The 21620-nt window shown below is 36.3% G+C and overlaps 2 protein-coding genes across 4 annotated transcripts in view; one reads left to right on the top strand and one right to left on the bottom strand.

The window, feature by feature from the left end:
- The window catches only part of LOC109835383 (protein EMSY-LIKE 3-like), a 17252-nt gene extending 4560 nt beyond the window's left edge, over positions 1–12692 (top strand). Inside the window, exons 2-10 of one of the 3 annotated variants that reach the window (XM_020403379.1) lie at positions 258–460; positions 578–687; positions 770–998; positions 1362–1589; positions 1680–1748; positions 3308–3538; positions 11056–11124; positions 11209–11272; positions 12170–12692. In XM_020403379.1, coding sequence (XP_020258968.1) covers positions 258–460; positions 578–687; positions 770–998; positions 1362–1589; positions 1680–1748; positions 3308–3538; positions 11056–11124; positions 11209–11272; positions 12170–12255 — 1289 coding nt within the window. In that variant the 3' untranslated portion in view covers positions 12256–12692. The remainder of the gene's footprint in view (positions 1–257; positions 461–577; positions 688–769; positions 999–1361; positions 1590–1679; positions 1749–3307; positions 3539–11055; positions 11125–11208; positions 11273–12169) is intronic. The other 2 variants (XM_020403426.1, XM_020403471.1) reach the window with 2 other exon arrangements.
- On the bottom strand, positions 13337–18078 carry LOC109835310 (enoyl-[acyl-carrier-protein] reductase [NADH] 1, chloroplastic-like). Its single transcript, XM_020403308.1, has 13 exons — positions 17892–18078; positions 17252–17545; positions 15950–16059; positions 15800–15855; positions 15561–15645; positions 15420–15467; positions 15169–15243; positions 14970–15081; positions 14376–14427; positions 14232–14283; positions 14089–14146; positions 13781–13879; positions 13337–13693 (listed from the first exon to the last, which is right to left on the bottom strand). Exons 2-13 carry the CDS (start codon positions 17505–17507, stop codon positions 13563–13565), a joined length of 1134 nt encoding a protein of 377 aa, XP_020258897.1. The 5' UTR covers positions 17508–17545; positions 17892–18078; the 3' UTR covers positions 13337–13562.

The raw sequence follows: 21620 nt of genomic DNA, 5'->3' as shown, positions 1-21620 counted from the left end.
TGCTGCCCTTGCTATCATACTGTTACGAATTGTTATCCTTTAACATAAAAAAATAACCACTTTGTTGATACACCACAAAGGGACAACATGGATCTGTCCTTTTCAAATGATAAAATCCCCTACTGGTTTCAGAATATGAAATTATCCTCTATAGAATTGAAGTTACATCTTAGCTTGTGCTTTTTGTGCTTTATCAGACTCCTTTCTTATATTTGAAGTATGTACGACACATACTTGATCTTGGATTGTGATTGCAGAAACTGATGATGATCTTCCACCATCACATCAGAATAGGGGTGCAAGAGGAGGGCCCATCCTTGGGAATGGAAGATCTGCTACTGGTGCTCCTCCATATTCCAGGGGGCAACATGATATGGAGACCCAAATACATTTACTTGAACAAGAAGCCTATTGTTCAGTTCTTCGGGCATTTAAGGCACAATCCGATGCCATTACTTGGGTAAGCATCATTCCCATGATCATTCTGAAAGATTTAATAATTATACTGTTGTACATGTCTACTGCTTCCTTCCAATATTGACATTCTCTTAATTCATGCGTAAATAAATTTCTGCAGGAGAAGGAAGGTCTAATAACAGAACTTAGGAAAGAGCTGAGAGTATCTGATGAGGAACACAGAGAACTGTTGAGCAGAGTTAATGCAGATGACATCATAAGGAGAATAAGGTCGTTTGTTAGGATGATATTTATCTGTTAAATTTCTGTGGTTCTTCTCTTCTAATTGCTGGGGATACGTTTATATCATTAGGGAGTGGCGGCAGGCAGGTGCTGCTCAATCTGGATTGCTCAGTAACACTCCACCTGCTCATGAATCGTTACCTAGCCCCACTTTCTCAGCTTCTCGAAAGAAGCAAAAGACATTGCAGTCTTTGGGAGCGCCTTCCCCTGTGATGCACCTACAACCAGTTACTGCACCATCATCTCCTGCAGTGATAAGAGGAGCTCCATTAGGGTCCAAGGCTAAGAAGCCTAAAGCTGTATGTCATAGTTAAAGAAGAATTTTATATTTATGGGTTTTGTTATATTAGGCCCCCAAAATCTTTCTTATTTCTATAATAGACCTCCAAATCATCACATTTCTAAATTAGACCCCGCAAATCAATTAAGTCGTATTGAATTAGACCCCCAAACCTATTAAGTTGTTTTAAATAAGACCCCTATTTCGAGCAAATATGTGGATTTGGGGGATCTAATCTAGAAGTATGTAGATTTGAGGGTCTAATATAGAATTAACAAATATTTGGGCGTCTAATATAACAAAACCCTTACATTTGAGTGCTATTCTGCCCCCTTTTTTTTCTTTCTTGAGCTTTTCTTTGTCTCTTTTTTTATGACCCAAGGGTCATACATTGACAGGTATATCAGCAGTGAAGATCTTGCAAATCCCTTCTATTGGTCCGAGTGGAAAGGGCCAGGTCACAAGCAGGAGTCCTTCTGGTGCAATTGCTGCTACGCTACCTGCTGCAGGCACAGCATACAATCCACTTATCGGAAGGAAAGTATGGACAAGATGGCCAGAAGATAATAGCTTCTATGAGGCTGTTATTACTGACTACAATGCACGTGACGTATGTATTGCTGTCATGATTGCTTACTATTGATCTGAGATTGTTATCTACCCTACCTTACTATTTATAGTCATTTTTAATCATTGTCAGGGTCTGCATGCTCTTGTTTATGATATCAACACAAAGAACGAGACATGGGAATGTGTCAATCTTAAAGAGGTGAAATGATTGTATCTCTTGAGGATACATATCAACATATTCTCTTTTTCTTTTTCTTTTATTGCCTCATTTGCATAGCCTAAAAATCAGTATGTTTGGAGAATGCAGTCGTTGAGATCTTTTTGCCAAGTATAGCATAACAAAGTATTATTGATGTCAGTCCATTAGCAAAGCTACCATATCCTTTTAACACCTTATCGATACACCAGTGGGCTTGTGACATTAGAAGCACTTGAATTATCCATAGATTACTTGTGTATCAGTTAAGGAATGTGATTCTATGAGTAAATCTCACAGGCAGGAAATCACGTGTTCTGCATTCAAGACAAAGTGATTTTTTTTGCATGTGTATAAGTCAACATATAAGGTTTTGGATGTTGCGATACTGGTAAAAGACATCAGCATAAATGAAAAATAAAAAATAAAACTGATGCTTAAATAGTATCAGTTGGAAATACTAAGTTATAATGAGTTCTGATTGCAAGAAGTTCCATTCTGGTATCTTTCATCATTAGGTGAAAACTTAGCTGACTTCCCAAGATGAACAACAACAGAATGATAAGAAAAAAGAGGCAGTAGGGTGGGAGGTATGAGACAGTAGAATTTAGCTTAATATAAGCTAGATTTAGAAAAATGAATCTGTAATCCTTAGAATTTGTCTTAACACAACGCTAGGAGCGTAAAATTACATCCAAATCCGTAATCAATTGGCATGTTGCTGTCAAATTTGTTTTGAAACTTATAAAGCATTTAATTCAAGTTAAATATTTGGATCTATAGAGGAATAAGGGATGGGAGATGGGTTTTAACTTACACTGGTAACAAAGCTAGCCTATTGCTTTACTACTGTTTTGAAACTTCTTTTGAAACCTGAAGAACATTTTAAGTTAAAGATTTTGGTCTATTGATCCAAAACAAATGAATGATTATTTTTTGTAAGCTGAAAACTTACAAGAGCGCACCTTTACCATTAATCTCATTGTAGAATATTTTGCATGACACAACCTAATGAAGTGAGATTGAATTATGACAGTAATTTTCACCATTACATGTATGTACATCTGAGTATGTTTTATCAGCTACTATTTGTTTGAGGAAAGACGATAGAGTTTAGTATAAAGGAATAAAATGTTCAGCACCAGAAGCTACAATATTTTGTCAATTAAAGCATATACTCCTATAAATCAGACCCTTTTTGTTTTATGGATACTGAGCTCCCTATACAATATTTTTAAGCATATCGAAACTGAAATTTAAACATAAATCACGGAAATGGACCAATAGAAACCAAGCTGTTAATGAGTGACCAGACATCAAAAGTCAAAACCAAGCAAAACCTTGGAATAAGAGAATAATTCTGGACAATATAATTAGGCGTATGTAGGTAGTAGATTAAGGAGGAGGTGATTGGGTAACCAAGAGGGTCTATCTTGATATTAATTAATCAGTGATGTAGCAGTAAGGAGGATCTATGCTTTATGACATTTCACCGAAGTTCTGAAGTTAACTGGTGGAGTCAGCATTTCTTGTTGTATGATAAATGCTCTTTTTGGTGGCAGATTTCTCCTGAAGACATCCGATGGGATGCTGAAGATCCTGGTATATCTGGACGACCAGGTCATGGAATGAAGAGGCCTATGGGCCAAAATCGTGCCTTTCCTGGTGCAGGAAGGGGAAGAGGTTCCCTGAAGAATCATTCCAATAAAGATTTTGGTCCAAGAATGAATGGCATTGGAAAGAAGCATTCTGATGATATTGAGATACTTCACACAGAAACTCTTATAAAGGAGGTGCGTCATAGTTGGCATAATTTAAGGCATGTTTGGAAACTTGTTGTTAAACTGGCGTAGTGGAACAAAAACCGGTCCAACATTAATCCTAGTTTGGGAAATAGTGGAACAAAACCGGTCCAACATTAAACTGGTTTTGTTAGGCCAGTAGATCGGACCAGGATTGTTCCACAGTTCACCTCCCATGGTTCAAAATTAGACTGGTTTAGGCTAATTCTGGATTTACGGGGCGTTGACAAACTGAAAAGTAGTTTTGATACCTACGGGGTCCATCTTAATTTGTGATCTTATTCTCGTTGTGCAAGTTAATGTGATTAAGTATTTTACTAGACCTTGTAAATTTTCCTGAGGTTTCTGATCAAATGAACTGCTTCATGGCTTCAACAAGAGATAGTTACTGACTGTGATACCCCGACACACTATTTTTGGTCCCGTACCCATGTCGGGTACGTTTTGGGTGCGGATCCGCACCCAAACGGCAGGGACACAGCGATTTCCCTTCACGCGCGTGTGAGGGAAAAAAGTTCCGAAACTGAAATTTTGAATCATCGGGCCAATCAAGTCCACTATTTGAGCCCAATAACCCAAACCTGCTACTTGAAATACCCAGTCCTCCTTTCCTCTTTGAAGCCCGATTTTGCCTTCCCACGTTAGTACCCATCAACGGAAGCAGCGCCTTGACGACGGAAGATAGATCTCAAGGCATCGACTCAATTGCAGCGCCTCGACGACGGAAATTAACACCTCGACGACGAAATCAGCGCCTCTTCTCAAAGACAAGGTAACAAAAATTTCCAAGGTTTGACTTTTAGGGTTTTTAGGGTTTTGTTTAAAGTTGTTTCTCCTTTTTCCTTTGAGCAACTGAAAATTTGGGGTTTAAGTTTGTTTTTAGTGTTTTTAAATAGATTTCATTGTTAATGTGTTTTATGTAGTGAGCTTCCATTCAGATAATGAATTTCTGCATGGATTTCATTTTTGAGCTCGAAAACAGTTTGTGCTTACATACTCAAGAATTTGAAAGTAATTCAATCTCATCTCTAAAATAAATTAGAATTATAAATTATTTTTAATGTTTGTATTTGTTTATATAGGTATTTGTATTAGTTCTAAATTGTTAATTGAAGTAAAAATAGCTTTCTATTTCTTATATGTAAGTATTTTCCTGTTAATAATTGTAGAGAATTAAATGGAGACTCCAAGTTCACAAAGCGAGCTAGAGGACGATAATGCTCCTCTTTGGAGATATGTCACAAAACTTAGAAAAGCAACGGGAGGTGGTGGAAATTGGGAATGACAATGCAATTATTGTCTTGAAACTTTTGAGAGTTCTCATTCAAGAGTAAAAGCATATCTCTTAAGACATCCATTATTTGGAATCAAGTGTTGTGCAAATGTGAAAAATGAAAATATTGTTGAGAAGAAGAAAGTGTTGGAGCTAGCGGAGCTTAGATTGAAGGTAAAGAAGGGCAAGAGTGTTCCATTACCTACATCAAGAATAACTACCACAAAAGAAGTTGCTAAGAAGAGAAAAGTGAGGGGAACATCATAGAACAATCCTTTAATCGTAGAGCTCGAGATCACCTACATGGTCTCATTGCCCGAATGTTTTACACGGGGGGGTTATCATTCAATTTGGTAAGAAATCCATACTTTATCGAAGCTTTTAAATATGCCACAAGCAATTCGCTTGGATGTTATATCCCTCCCGGTTACAATCTTCTAAGAACAAGCCTCTTACAAAAAGATGGGACACATGTCGAGAAGTTATTAGAGCCCATAAAATTAACATGGAAAGCAAATGGTGTTTCTATTGATAGTGATGGGTGATCCGACTTACAAAGAAGACCTCTCATTAATGTGATGGCGGTGACCGAAGATGGACCGATGTTCTTGAATGCCGTCAATGCGGATGGGAGGACTAAGAATATGGATTATATAGCCGATATTCTCTTGAAAGTCATTGAAGAGGTTGGTCCTCATAATGGTGTACAAGTCATAACCGATAATGTACCGGTTTGCAAATCCGCGGGAGACATTGTACAAGGAAGACATCATCATATTTTTTGGACTCTATGTGTTGTCCACACACTCAATCTTGCCTTAAAAAATATTTGTGCGGCGAAAAATACTAAAAGAAATGAGATAGTATATTAGGAATGTAGTTGGATCACTGAAGTTAGCGATGATGTTGTTATTATAAGAAACTTCATAATGAATCATTCCATGAGATTGTCAATGGTCAATGAACATGTGAAGTTAAAAATGCTTGCTATCGCCGAAACTCGTTTTGCTTCGGTTATCATGTTGCGACGATTCAAGAAGATCAAATGTGGTCTTATGGATATGATCATTAGTGAGAGTTGGAGTCTTTATCGAGATGATAATGTTGGGAGGGTTCAATTTGTTAAGGACAAAATTTTGGATGATATTTAGTAGGATAAAATAGAATATATTATCTCTTTTACCAAGACAATCTATAACATGGTTCGATCCGCCGACACCGACAAGTCAAATCTTCACTTAGTTTATGATATGTGGGACAATCTATAACATGGTTCGATCCGCCGACACCGACAAGTCAAATCTTCACTTAGTTTATGATATGTGGGATTCTATGATTGAAAAAGTGAAGAAAGTCAAATCTTCACTTAGTTTATGATATGTGGGATTCTATGATTGAAAAAGTGAAGAATTGCATTTATAGAAAAGAATGCAAGAGAGATGATGAATATTCATCAATTTACAATGTGGTACATACTATCCTTGTTGATCGGTGGAATAAGAGCAATACACGGTATACACCATTACATTGCTTAGCTCATTCACTAAACCCAAAGTGAGTATTTTTTCCTCAAATAAACTTTTGATCTATATTGGTTAGACTTTAATAGTTGATATTATTTGTGAATGTTTTTCTATCTTGTAGATATTATAGCGTGACTTGGCTAATTGAAGCCACGAATCGAGTTGCACACTTGCACCACACATGGATCCCGAGATCTCAAATGAAAGAGCTAAATGCTTGAAGAGTTATTTTCCTAACTCCGAGGAGCGAAAAATGGTTAATGTGGAATTTGCTAAATTTTCCACCGTACAATATATATTTGCGGATCATGACTCTTTGGATGATAGGGGAAAATGGATGCAAAGTCTTGGTGGGTTGTCTATGGAACATCTACACCAAAATTGCAAGAGTTAGCATTAAAGTTGATAAGGTATCCTTGTTTCTCCTCTTGTTGTGAGAGAAATTTGAGCACTTATAAATTTATTCATTCTCTTAAGAGGAATAAAATGTCTCCACAATGAGTGGAAAATATGGTATATGTTCACACAAATTTCCATATTCTTTCAAGGAGATCCTCAGAATACTCTAAAGGGGAGACAAAGATGTGGGACATAGGATAAGATGAATTTGAATCATTCAATGATGCCGACATTTTAGAAGTTGCAAACCTTTCTCTTGACGAGCCGGAGCTTGAGGCCGTTGTATTTAATGGGTATGAAAATATTGAATGTTGATTGTCTTCTAACCGGTGCAAGGAATATAGTTTTAACTTTTGGAATATGCTAGTGAGTTGTAAGTTTTTTGGATATAGATCTAACTTTTGAAGGTATATTTGCAACTTTAAACAATATACTTATAATATTTCGAGGGATGCTTCTAATATTTTGGGGTATAGTTCTAACTTGTGAAGGTATGCTTGTAATTTTTAACTCTCGTTTTACGAGGTAGCTTGTATTTTTGTATGCTCAAGATGAAAATAATGAAAATTAGAATTTAATATTATCTTCAAATCAGTTACATAACTTACATTTGTCATTGATTATACAAGCCAAGATTACATAATAATATAACATACAAATTGAACTATTTTTCTATATGTTCTTCTTCTCTTTCTCGTCTTCTTTAACATTATTGTCTTCAATTCTCGAAGAGATCATTGCGGTCTCGACGTCTTAATTCACACCTGCAACATGCACATTCCTTTAGTTTCTTATTTATAATCTTCACTTTACATAACAAAAATATGAAAATGTAATAGGTATTTCATTCAATATTGATCTAAAGTGAATTATTTTATATATATACAGTCATGCCCTCGTACCTTACTTTTTACAAATCTGTCGTGTCCCGTACCCGTACCCGTATCTATGCAACATAGGTTACTGAATGTAGGTATCAGGGATCGTCGAAAGCATTGCAGGATACAACTAACATTTACTAAAACAACCACCACCAAGCATTTATCCTAAATATTTGGGGTCAGCTACATTCTATTACGGGTCATTTCCTCCGTTACGTTAGTCTTAATCATATCTTTCTTAATTGCTTCTAACCAAGTCATTCTAGATCGACCTCTAAATCTCTTAGCCCCATTAACTAACATTCTAGACATTCTTTGTACATGACCAAACAATCTTAATCTATTCTCTCTCATTTTATCCTCAATAGGCGCAATCTCTAATTTACTACGGATGCACTCATTTCTTATCATGTCTTTTAATGTATACCCACAAGATCATCGCAACATTCTCATTTCTGCTGCACTCATTTTTTAAACATGTTATTTTTAATTGCCCAACATTCTGACTCATAAAGCATAGTTGGTCTTATAACCGTCTTATAGAATTTTCTGTTTAGTTTCATTGGTATTCTACGATCACATAAGACTCCCGAAGCACTCCTCCATTTCAATCATCCCGATTTGATTCGATGCACAACATCATCCTCTATCTCACCATCATGTCTTATGATAGATCCTAAATAGTAAAAATAATTAGTTTTAAATATTTCTTGGTCATCAATATGTACCATAGGTTTTCTTTCTTTCCTACTTTTACTAAAATTACATTCCATATAATCATATATTCTGTTTTTGTTTTGCTATTTCTAAAACATTTAGACTTGAAAGCTTGTCTCGATCTTTCTACTTTAGAAATAATGTCTCTTCTAGTTTTATCAACTAATATAATATCGTCAGCAAATAACATACACCATGGGATTTCATCCTGAATGTGTTTAGTAAGTTGATCCATAACTAATGTAAAAAGATAATGACTTAAAGCTGACTCTTAGTGTAAACCTATGTAATAGGAAATAATTTAGTCTTTCCTTCATTAATTTTTACTCTAGTTGTTACCCTATCATACATATTTTTAATCACATCAATATATATATATTTTTTTTTAACACCCACCACATTACCTCTAGGTACTCTATCATAAGTTTTGTCTAGATCGATAAGAATCATATGTAAATCATTTCTCTTCTCTCTATATCTCTCCATCAACCGTCTCAAAATATGTATAGGTTCTATAGTTGACCTCCCAAGCATAAACCAAATTGATTTTTAAATATATATGTATATTTTCTTAGTCTTTGCTCAATTACTCTCCCCCAAAGTTTCATAGTATGACTTATGAGTTTTATACCTCGATAATTTGAATAACTCTGTTATATTCTCTTTATTTTTATATATCGGTATCAAAATACTAATCCTCCACTCATTCGGTATTCTTTTCGTCTTGATAATCTTATTAAATAGTTTAGTTAACCATCTTAAGCCTATATCTCCAAGACATTTTCAAACTTCAATAGGGATATCGTCTGGTCCTACGGCTTGTTCACTTTTTATTTTCATTAGAGCATGTTTAACCTCGCTAATCCTAATTTTACGAAATATCTATAGTTCCTATCATTCACTATATGGTTAAAATCTCTATTTTGCTCAAATGTTTGGTTATCATTAAACAAGTGATAAAAGTAACTCCTCCACCTCTCTTTTATTTTTCCGTCGGTCACTAGAACTCTTTGATCCTCACTTTTAATATACCTAATATTACCCAAATCTCTACTCTTTCTTTCTCAAATCTCAGCAAGCTCTTTTTGCTTCTTTCCTTACTAGTTTATATTTTTCTATGTTTTCCCTACTCCTACACTTTTGCCACTCTTTATATAAACTTTTCTTCTTTCTAATAACCTTTTGCGCACTCTCGTTCCACCACCAACTCTCATTACCGTCTAATCTACAATATTTGGATTCTCCTAGTATATATTTAGCCACTTTTCTAATACAAGAAGACATGTTATTTCATATAAATCAGTCTCATTATCTATGTTTTATATATCTTCTTTCATTATATTATCTTTAAAATGTATTAAATTCTCTTCTTTTAAATTCCACCATATAGTTCTTAGTCTTTTATTCACGTTAGTTTTTCTACTCCACTTTTTAATAGATATGTCTAAGACCATCAATCTATGTTGTGTACTTAAACTCTCTCCTGTTATAACTTTACAATCATTGCATATTAATCCATCCACCATTCTAGTGAGAAAAAAGTCTATTTTACTATTATTAAAATCACTTTTCAAGGTTATTAAGTGTTCATCCCTTTTTCTAAAAAGTGTATTTGCTATTATCAAATCATACGATATCGTAAACTCTAGAATTGATTTACTCATATCATTCTTATCTCCATACCCGAAGCCTCCATGTATCTTCACATATCCGTTATTATTCTTACTAACATGCCCGTTAAGATCCCTTCCTATAAGTAATTTCTCTCCAAATGAGATTCCTTGTACTAATTCATCTAATCTATTTCAAAATGCTCTTTTAATACTCTCGGGCAAACCTATTGGTGGTGTGTAAGTATTAATAATATTAATAACCTCTACACCCAAGACAACATTTATTAGTAATATTCTATCTCCAACTCTTTTTACATCTACAACACTTTCTTTTATTATATTATCTACAATAACTCTCACTCCATTCCTATTCTTCTCTTTTCCCGTGTACCAAAGTGTATACCCGGTCTTTTCAATTTCTCTAGATTTTTCACCTATCCATTTAGTTTCTTGTAAACACATTATATTTATCTTTCTTCTAATCATGACATCCACTAATTTCATTGTCTTTCCGGTAAGTGTACCTATATTCCAAGTAGCTAATCTAATTTTATTTTCTTGTAAAAGTTTCCTACCATTTTCCCTCTTTGACCGTTCTAGTCTATGCCTAATACTATTAGGTACCCTATTAGAGGATTGTAGATTCTTAGAACACCTTTGCTTACTTATCATTACACCGGGATGATATCGATGTAATGTGTCGCTTCCGGGGGACGCCCTAGCAAACCATCCTTGTTTACTTATCATTGCATCGGGGTGGGATTGATGCAACGCGTCGCGGAGGGGACACTCCAACGAGTATATAATAGGATTCATTTACATGTGGATCCGACTATGTTTTACGTTAGTTGTCGGTTACCTAACACAACCCTCCTCTTTATCCTGGCTTGGGACAGACAGTGCTGACAAACAACTGATCTTTATTGGATGTTAAATAAACAGCCTGTAGGGTTTGGTTGATTGTTGTACCTAGAGAATTGTAAACATGTTTGATTGACTATTTTTTCCACCAAACTCTAAAGTCTGAACGTATTAATATTCACTATTTTGTCCCAAACTCTAAACATATTAAGATATCACTATTTTTCTTATGGCCATACAGGTGGAGAGGGTAATTGCTGCCGGTTATCCTGATCCTCTTCATATTGAGAATGCAAAGAAAACACTCAGAGTATGATTGTTTACTCTCCAATCACAGTTTGAAAGGCCTCATTGTTCTGCAGAATGCTAAAACATATTATTTTTTCCCTCCTAGGAGCACGAGCAGTCACTTATTGATGCGATCGCGAGGCTTACTGATGCATCTGATGGTGAAAGTGGTAAATACACATTGGCCCACTCGGCCTCACTTTTCCCACTAATGTCTCTTGAACATTGGCATAGCCTTTGTCCTGTAACTTAGCATTATGTATATATCTAAGGCCATTGTTCTTTTCAATTTAATGCAACTTGCTCATGAATGTTGATGCCAACCTATGATAGATCACCCTTGGCCAATGATGCTAATTAGACAGCTGATTCAATATCATGATTTTCCAATATGAACACAGGTTATATGTCGAAATAGTGAGGTTTTATTTTGGGTCGGCTTTTCTAATCAGAAGACCTAGGAAAATAATTCAAAGGAGGAGAAATTTTGAAAATAGACCATTTCACAAAACTGATTACTATTTTTGACTTGTTACCAAAATATTTATTATTTTCGACCTAGTTTTAGCCATGTCAGCTGAAGCTAGGTTGATTTTGAATATAAGGTATAGAAACTATACAGGATTGGGAATTCCGTATACTTTAATTGTGCATTAATCTACACAGGATTCCCAATCTCGTGTAATTTAGTAGGTAATTAAGTCGACTTATATATCTAAACAAGTTTATATGAGTTAAACTATGCAGGATTGGCAATCCTTTGTAGTTTAGTTGAGCAATTAAACTCTACGGGATTGGCAATCCCTTATTTGTGAACGATTTTTTGTTAAATTGACCTAGTTTTAGCCGACGTGGCTGAAACTAGGTCAAAAATGGTTATTATTTTGGTAGTAGGTCGAAAATGGTAAGTAGTTTTATGAAATGGTTTATTTTAAAAAGTTCTCCTTCAAAGGAAAAAAAAAATCTTTTGCTGAAGTCCATTACTTTGAGAGCAACTCAGACAGTGAAGATGGTTTTGCTCGATTTCTTCAATGATTTTTATTAACCCAATGTCTTCCTTGAAGCAGAAGACAATGATGGTGCTCAGGAACATAGGCAATGGAACCCACCCAGGGTTAACTATGAAGAGCAAATGATTGCTGGTGGTTATTAGCATGAAGTTGGTTTGCTGCGAAATAACATCAAGCATCGAACCTAAGAGCTTTTGGATAAGCTAATAGTTCTTTTTAGTGTACTTTAGCTCAGATTAGCCTGTTCAGAATGTTGGAGGGTTTCTGGACCAGCACTCCAGTCCCCTTCAACATGCGCGTGTAAAAGAAAGTGAACTTGTGTAAAATTATGTTGGAGTGGCTCCCCCTCTTATGTTTCGCCTAGACGGCGGAGTTGCTATGGAGCACATCTGTGAAATTTTTGCAAGGATGCATTTTGACACAATATATGGCAAATATCGCATTTCTGTTCCTTGTAGAAATGCGACAATGTTAAGTCTGTAAAGAACCCTGTACATGGATTTTGGACTTTGTTTTTAATTGCGGAAACTACAGGGGATCTATCCACAACCAACCCTTGTTTTTTCTCTTGGAAACTGAATACATCTATCCTTGCTAAGATTGAACAAAAGTGGTGATGAGATCTACTGTTCGAGCATCATAGGCAGGACCTTCAGGGTGGCGGTAGACTGCAACTGGGATGTTAAACTTGGTGTTTTATCTGATATGGAATTTGGCTTTTATCGTAACAACCAGGGATAATATAAACATTTGGATGATCCGACTTCCTTGACCAGATGAGCAGATTTGGGTACCTTCGAGTAACGTCATCGGAGAATGAGGGCTGAGCGTTTCATGGGAAACTCACCAAGTGTTTTGAGGGGTTTTGTGCAATTTACCCTTGTATAAAGCGCACACAAGAAAGTGGTGACTTGGGAATTGGCTGAATACCAACTTTATAGTTTGTGTCCTTTTTGATAAAAAAATATAAGTTTTTCAAGATAGCATGTTATGTTAGGAGCTATATTTTTTTCAGAATATTCACATGCGACTTCTATGAGGTAAAACATGCTTCATGAAGTTAGCTGAAATAACAGAATACCATTAACAAGAGCTACTCATCAAGAGCTCGTACCAGCTGAAGTTCAACCTCTACAGGTTCTGTAATCCATCTGATGCAATACTTTTTATTTGATAATAACCCTTTGCTCACAAATTGTGTAGATTCCAAAGAGAGAACAGAGATTAACAGAATAACCAGGAACCATGAAATACGTAAATGGAGTGGCCTGGCTACTTAAATTCCGATGCATGATACAGGACTGAGCATTAAACAAGAGGACACAGCCACAATCACAATAAACTTGATATCCTGTCAAAATTCATGAATAAAGAGTTCCTGCCTTAATCTCGCAAAAGTTCCAACTCATTATCAATGGCGACAGATCTTGTGAAAATGAAAAGTTTTCATCTATAAGGAAAGCGAAGGGCTGTCAGAAGCAAGGCCCATGGTGTTCAGCCCATTGTCCACATAGACTACAGAGCCAGTTACAGCTGAAGCCAATGGTGACACCAAGAATGCTGCTGTGCTCCCAACTTCATCTGCAGATTTGAATCTCTCTCGAGATGAGAAACAAACATATTCTATGACAAACTAGAAAAAGAGAAAATTGGTCTTAAAAATCCCACCTGCTGACAGTTCTTTCTGCAATGGTGCATTAGTGTAGGAGTAATTTATCATCTTCTCGATGAATCCAATGGCTTTTGCGGCCCTACTACCTAGTGGACCTGTGAATATGGTTTTGTTGAGCAATAACTTGAAGTGATTCTAATAATGCCCATAAAGACTAGCATTCTAACAGATGGTGGTGTAAAAAATTCACCCAAGTCCTATCGCATCTTATTTTTCTAGAACTCGGTTGTCATTAGTTACCACTTGTCATGTTAAAAACTAAAAGAAATCGTGAAGTTCGGAATATCTGTACTTTTCATCATACCTGCAGAAATCGTGTTAACCCTAATTTTTCCTTTCCTCCCAGCTTCAAAAGCTAGCACCTGATAATCAGAGAATATAAACAAATGAGGTTTGTATTAGAAAAACTGAAGCAATGGAAAGAAAGTAACTGAGGGAGATAATTACTCTGGTGTCACTCTCCAGGGCCGCTTTTGCTGAGCTCATGCCTCCACCATAACTATACATAGTAGTTTAGTATGTTAAAAGAATTGATGAATACATCATTGTCTAAACTAGGTTTCAATTGTAAGGGCTGGTGGAGTACCGTACCCAGGAATGGTTCTTTCAGAAGCAATATATGTCAAAGAGATGGATGCACCTCCTGCATTGTATAAGATTGTAAAATATCCCTCTTGTTAGAAAAAGTCCCTTGAAGTGTCCACTAACTGGTTTGACTGTATGATCAACTATGACAACGAACAATGAACTGTAAATTGCATGAAAATATTTGGATATCACATGTGCTGAATTTCATAACCTAAACTGGACCTATATTGTAGCCATGTGGAAGATGATCATCCAATAAACACACAGTATCATTTGGACCTATTTCATCAAAAACATGTATTATGAGATAGAGATACTACATTATTTATTCCCAGTAGCAGATCCTGGTAGCTGTTTACGCAATTACTTTTATACATTGCAGCTATGTCACATTTAAACTGATTCCCATTAATGACGTGTACATCTTTCGTGTAATAACATTTTCTTATTTCTCTCATTTACTATATATGAATGCTTCTTAGTTCCAAAGAACATACTATCATTCCGATGGAAAGAACAAAGCTACAACAGGGAAAAGCAGATTCGATGACTTATTGACAATAAATGTGATCATAACCATTTCACAGAAATAAGTACCTGGATTCATGATAGGAAGAAAGTGCTGCAGAAGGGACACAAAAGAGTAACTTGAAGCAGATATTGAAGCAAGATATCCCTTTCTTGATGTTTCCAGGAGAGGTTTTGTAACCTACTTGATGGGAAATCTATTAGTAGAATTTATAAATAAGAAAAAAAAGAGACAGGTGGAAAAAAAAAAAGACGAAAGAAGTTGTACCTCTGGTCCATTGGCAAGGGAATGCACGAGAATATCAATGGTTCCAAAATCATTCTTGACAGATTCAGCTACTTCCTATTGCCGAATTTTACAGAAAACATTAAACAGAAAGTTTAAAATGCGATGATTATGAAATATGAAAACATTGTCCACTAGATAAAGTGATGAGCAGAGATATTTCAAGGATAATTATGCTTTTCTGAGGAAAGTATAATTCATGGAAAGATGTTCCAAGGATACAAATAATCTACCTTCACAGTCCAGTTAGAGGCACCTGCATATCTTTTATTTGTTTTCACCTGTACAAAGCACATATCTTATTAGCAAGTGAACTTTTCCAAGTAACCACACAGAATAGACGCCAGAACATAAAACAGGAAAAAACATCTCACATCTTCAGGAACATCCTCTGGAGTATCATACACTGCATCTAAAGGGTACACTTTGGTGATTTCCATAAGAGAACCATCTGGTAAACTGTCACATTCAAAATATAGTTATTAACTATCTAACAGTTCAAATTCAATATCTAAAATATGAGCATGCCATTTAATGGAGGATTGATCTATGCCATAAAGTAGAAGATAGGTATGTGTAATAAATACAATAGGTCTAAGATAAGAATACACACAGGCGTGACTCATCAAATTTCCCACGTCTTAAGCTAGTCTCAAAAATGTTCAGTGCCTGCCGAAAGAAAGAAATTCATGATTAGAAATCAAATATAAATAGATATTTGTGCATCTATCCTGACAAACTATGCAGGAGTGAGGTCACATACAGGCACCCATGTACCAACAAGAATCTCAGCACCTGCAGCAGCAAGAGCTTTAGCAATTGCCCACCCATAGCCATTGTCGTCAGCTACTCCAGCAATGAATGCCCTTTTACCTGAGAAAGGAAAGCGTAAGGAAGTATAAGTTGCGTCAGAAAATAGCTGACGGGTCTATAATGCAAAACACTATGTATGTATAAAGATTAGGGATTTGCTTGTGTATATGCATGTGCACAGCTGCATGACCTCTTCCTTTCTTTTTTTCCCTTTATTTTTCTTTTTTAATGAATTTGTTACATGTTTGCATTATAACTTGGTTTGTTCAGATAAAATCTTCAAAGAGGTGGTCCAAGGCAGACTAAAAAGGAAAATAAACATAATATATTGTCCATCAGGAGGCCAAATGGCCCAGGTCTAAAAATGCATAGAAATTATATTTATATTGCAACAAAATCGCCTGGTCAAGCTGACAAAGAAGATTATTGCAAGAATCTGACTAATAGAAAACGATTAACTCAGAAACAAGGCGATGGAATACAACATAAGATCAACTACTGACTTCACAAACATTAAGAACTTGCTATTAAATAACAATGCTACCAAACAATGTAGTTTTAGAGAAGCACGAAAGTATATATAATAGCAATAATATATTTTATTTAGGAGGCATAGTCTGTTAGGCAGTTCACCATATAAAACTGCTACAAAATGCGATTTTTGCTCTGTTATGTAGGGTGCTTCCCTGAACGCAGAATCAACACGCTGCCATGATTATAAAATCAACATGCTGCCATGATTATAAAGTTGTGCACCCTCTTTCACCTAAACTTTAGTAGAAAATGAAGTATATGCTGCCTACTTTTTTACTAAAGGCCAACTGTCCTATAGACAACTTTTTATGTTCTTAGCTCTTACATACATGAATAAAAACCCATAACATATCATTTATGTGATTTAAATACACATATTTTCAGAAGTAAAAAACATTTACAATCATATCTTCATTTCTGGATTTTGAAGAGTTACCATGCCGGCCCACGTTGTCCCTGCTTACAAATTAGTTTGATACGTAATAGAAATCAACAAAAAGCTGCAAAGCTATCGACTGACTAGCTTCCTGATTCTATGTCAAAGTTACAATTGTAGACGGATTTTCATTCGAGATTTACTGTTATCATAGAGATCTGTGTTCATCCTTAAACCGTGCACCAAAAATTCAAGCAATTGTGTAGAAGTGCACTTTTGCAAGGTAGTAATTGGGGAGTGAGTCCGACGAGATTAGAGACAAAAACGAAAGAAGCTTATTACCTCTCAAATCAATGGGCAATCCCGGAGGACCATTTCTTTGGCTCTCACTAGCCATAGCCCTCGTAACAACATGGCTCAGCCTCAAAGCAGCAGGCGCAAAGCTCAGCTGAAGAGGTTGAGCAGAAGAAACACAGGATGAGCATCCAAGTTTAGTTTGGGCTAATCCTCTTGTCTCCAATCTCGACATTCTCTGAGGATAACCGACGCACTGCCTGGTAGCTGCCATTTGCAGACTAGCACCGGCCATTGCTGCCATATTCTCGCGATTAAAATTTAGATAACTAAATCAAGAACCTGAGAAAAAAAACACTGCAGAATGAGGATGAATGGATGCAGAAACCCACGACTAGCATTGTGAATTTCAACTAATTAACTAAAATTTGACACTTTTCATTCAAAGGTCGCCTACTATACACAACAATTTTCATTCAGCAACTAATGTTTCAAGCCCAAAAAATAATAATCCCTCAAAACTTCAACTAATCCTCTAAAATTCTTCATGTTTTTTTTTTTTGGATATATTAATAGCCAACGCGTACAAGAACCAGAATTTAACAAAAATGAGCGCGGATTCAATTAAAAAAGAAAACTTTTCTCAAGGAAAGGAAAGAAGAGATTCGACATTTCTCACGGGACTGACCTCTAAAAGATTGAAGATTTAGATCCCGTTGCGATGGCGAGTTCCTTTGGAGCGCTCAGATCTAGGTGAAGGATTTTAAGAGAAGGGAATCGATGAGATCGAGGTGGCCGAATTCGAAGTGGAGCCTCGGAGAAATCGTCCGAATTATGTTTTCTTCGCTGTTCGGTAGGGCTTTAGTTTTTGCGCGGAGGTACTAATTTATTTTCAAATGGCACGCGGAAAGAAAATTTTCTTAAATTTGTAACACTTTGACGAATTTATTTTGGTGCAAAATTTAAATTGATGACTAATACGTAAAACTCCACAGTTTCGACAAATCGCTATTGTTTTAGTAGAGCAAAATTATCATATTGGTGTTTAAAACAGACTGTAATTATTATTTTTGTATGTAAAGTAACTCAAATATCTTTTTTAGTATTTAAAGTTTGGCAAATGGGCAATTTGGTACAAAGCTGGTCGATAGTGAATTTTTTTGGAAGAGAACTGTATTTATTTTTGTTGGAAAAAGTTATTGCACTCTAACTTTTTAAAAGTAGGGGAAATTGCTTCTAGCCCCAATATCCTTACAAGTATCCCCAAAGACTTTTTCAACACTCCCAAAACCCTGAAAAGCAAAGTCATAATTCTCCGAACCCCTAAAACACAAATCTAAGAGTTTAAAATATATGAAGACAATAATACACACACTCTCTCTCTCTCTCATGATGTTACTGTGATGATTTGAAATGAGTTTTGGGGAGGAAAATTTTAGTTCCCTCCAAAATTTTTCAACGGCGTCAACATCAGCGATGAAACTTTCCCAGCGTTCATTCATGAGGCAAAAAAACTGCGATCTTGAAGACGGTGATAACGAGTTGCGATGGATTTAGCATCGTCATTCCGAAGAAGACAGGCACTCCGACGACTCCCGGTGTAATTTTTTTCCCCTTTTTTAACTTTGTGCTTGAATCCGAGTGCTAAATTTTTTGTTATTTTACATATTGTTATAAATTCTTTTAAAATTAATGACTCGAGATTAAAGTAGAGTATGTGAATTTATCTATTGTTGTTATTTCACTGTAATAAGTTTGTTGTTAAGTTTATGGGTTGGTTGTGAATGAAGTTTACGTGTTGGTTTTAAAGGTTACGAATTGGTTGTGAAGTTTACGAGTTGATTGTCAATATTACGAGTTGGTTGTGAATGTTACGAGTTGGTTGTCAAGGTTACGAGTTGATTGTCAATGTTACATGTTGGTTGTGAATGTTACATGTTGTTTGTGAAGGTTACGAGTTAGTTGTGAACATTGGTAAGGAGTTGATTGTGAAAGTTACGAGTTGGTTGTGAATGTTAGTTAACAACAATCATAATCAACTCATTACCGAGGTTCACAACCAACTACTAACATTCACAAACAACTCGTAACCTTCACAACAAACTCATAACGTCCACAACTAACTCGTAATCTTCACAACCAACTCCTAATCTTCACAACCAACTCGTAAACTAACATTGACAACCAACTCATAATCTTCCTTCACAACCAATTCATAACATTAACAACAAACTCATTACAGTGAAATAACGATAATATATAAATTTACAGACTCTACTTTAATTTCAAGTCATCGATTTTAAAAAAATTTATAACAATATGGAGGGAACTAGAATTTCCCCCAAAAAACCGTTCTAAATCATCGCAGTGACATCATGAGAGAGAGAGAGAGAGAAATATAATATTATGGTTTTCACATATTTTAAACTCTTGGGTTTTATGTTTTGGTTGCTTAGAGAATTGTGACTTTGCTTTTGGGGGTTTTGGGAGTGCTGAAAAAGTCTTTGGGGGGGGGGGTTACTTGTAAGGAAATTAGGGGCTAGAAGAAATTTTCCCTTATAAAAAGTCTTTGGGGGGGGGGGTTACTTGTAAGGAAATTAGGGGCTAGAAGAAATTTTCCCTTATAATTGTTATATTACGGCGAGAGAGCTTGTGTAAAAATTTTAAAAAAGAGTAAGAAGATTTTATGATACACGGTAAAGTTTTGAGTGTTTTAATGTGGGAAATTTCAAGATGGTTTTGCCGAAAATCCCTCAACATTCAAAGGGGGGGTTGTGATATGTACCCACTGTTAAAGTAAGAGAGAGAGAGAGAATCTTGGGTAAATTTCCCTTGAATTGAATATTGAGTGTGCACATATATTTATACAAGTAGAGGAGTGTGAGGTTTGTTCTCCCAAGCAATGTGGGACTAAAACCCACTACAATACACTATTATCAACAGCCCCCTTCAAACTCATGTTGGATCAAACAAAGTGAGTTTGCGTACAAGAAACTGGAACCGATGAACAGGTAATGCCTTTGTGAAGAAATCTGCAAGCTCGTCAGCGGATGAAACATGAGGAAGTAGAATTGTCTTGTCCTTGATAACTTGGTGACGGACAAAATGAGCGTCGATCTCAATATGTTTGGTCCTTTCATGAAATACTGGATTATTAGCAATCTGGATGGCACTCTTATTATCACAGTAGAGAGGAGTAGGAGTCGTAACAGAAATACCGAAATCACTGAGAAGGCGACGAAGATGAATAATCTCTTTAGCTGTTGTGGACATTGCACGATACTCTGCCTCAGTACTGGAAAGAGCAATAACATCTTGTTTCTTACTTCGCCAGGAAATAAGGGAATCACCAAGAAATATACAATAACCTGTGGTAGACTTTCTGGTAGTTGGATCACCAGCCCAATCAGCATCAGAATATGCACAAAGCTCTAACTTAGATGTAGCAGGAAACAAAAGTGAGCGAGTGCTAGTACCCCGGAGGTACCGAAGAATCCGTAATAAGACAGCATAGTGTACAGAACGTGGGGCACTAACAAATTGACTGACAATACCAACAGCATGAGAGATATCTGGTCGAGAGATGCACAAATAGACCAACTGACCAACAAGATGTCGATATCGGGTAGGATCAGATAGAGGCTCACCGTCAGTAGAGCAAAGTTTGACATTCTGCTGGAGTGGAGTATCGACAGTTGTATTATCAGTTAACTCAGCTTGATTTAGAATATCTGAGAGATACTTCTGTTGAGACAGTAATACACCCCGCGGGCCTTGAGAAATTTCTAGACCAAGGAAATACCGAAGAGATCCAAGATCCTTCATGTGGAACTGTTGTTGCAACTGAGATTTTGCGTATTGTATACCTGTCATATCATCACCTGTAATGATCATATCATCTACATAGATGAGTAATAAAACCCTGCCACGCGATGTAGTGCGAACAAACAGAGAAGCATCTTGATGACTTTCTATAAAGCCCGCTTTGAGCACAACATCGCGAAAACACTCAAACCAAGCGCGGGGTGCCTGTTTGAGACCATAAACAGCACGACGAAGGAGACATACATGTCCCGGAGGAATATTTGACCCTGGAGGCGGTTGCATATATACGGTCTCTGATAAAGAGCCATGAAGAAAAGCATTTTTGACATCCATCTGGTATAAGGGCCAACGATGAGCAGCAGCGACCGCAAGGAGAGTACGCACAGTGGGCATCTGAGCAACAGGAGCAAAGGTCTCCTCATAATCAATACCTTGTTGCTGAGTAAAACCTCTAGCCACTAAACGAGCTTTTCGACGTTCAATGGTGCCATCAGGACGAAACTTGACCTTATAAACCCATTTACTGCCAACAAGAGAGATCCCAGGAGGACAGGGAACAATATCCCAGGTATGAGTTTGCTGAAATGCTTGA

Source organism: Asparagus officinalis, chromosome 1, assembly GCF_001876935.1.
Source record: "Asparagus officinalis chromosome 1, Aspof.V1, whole genome shotgun sequence".
NCBI classification, from domain to species: domain Eukaryota; kingdom Viridiplantae; phylum Streptophyta; class Magnoliopsida; order Asparagales; family Asparagaceae; genus Asparagus; species Asparagus officinalis.
This window is presented reverse-complemented; position numbering and strand designations above follow the sequence as displayed.

Excerpts from the sequence above, each read along its gene's own strand:
- LOC109835310 (XM_020403308.1), bottom strand. The coding sequence starts at position 17,507 with ATGGCAGCAATGGCCGGTGCTAGTCTGCAAATGGCAGCTACCAGGCAG. Across the intron at positions 15,856-15,949 it reads TTGTTGGTACATGGGTGCCT|GCACTGAACATTTTTGAGAC; the intron begins GTATGTGACCTC and ends TTCTTTCGGCAG. Across the intron at positions 15,082-15,168 it reads CCCTTGCCAATGGACCAGAG|GTTACAAAACCTCTCCTGGA; the intron begins GTACAACTTCTT and ends CCCATCAAGTAG.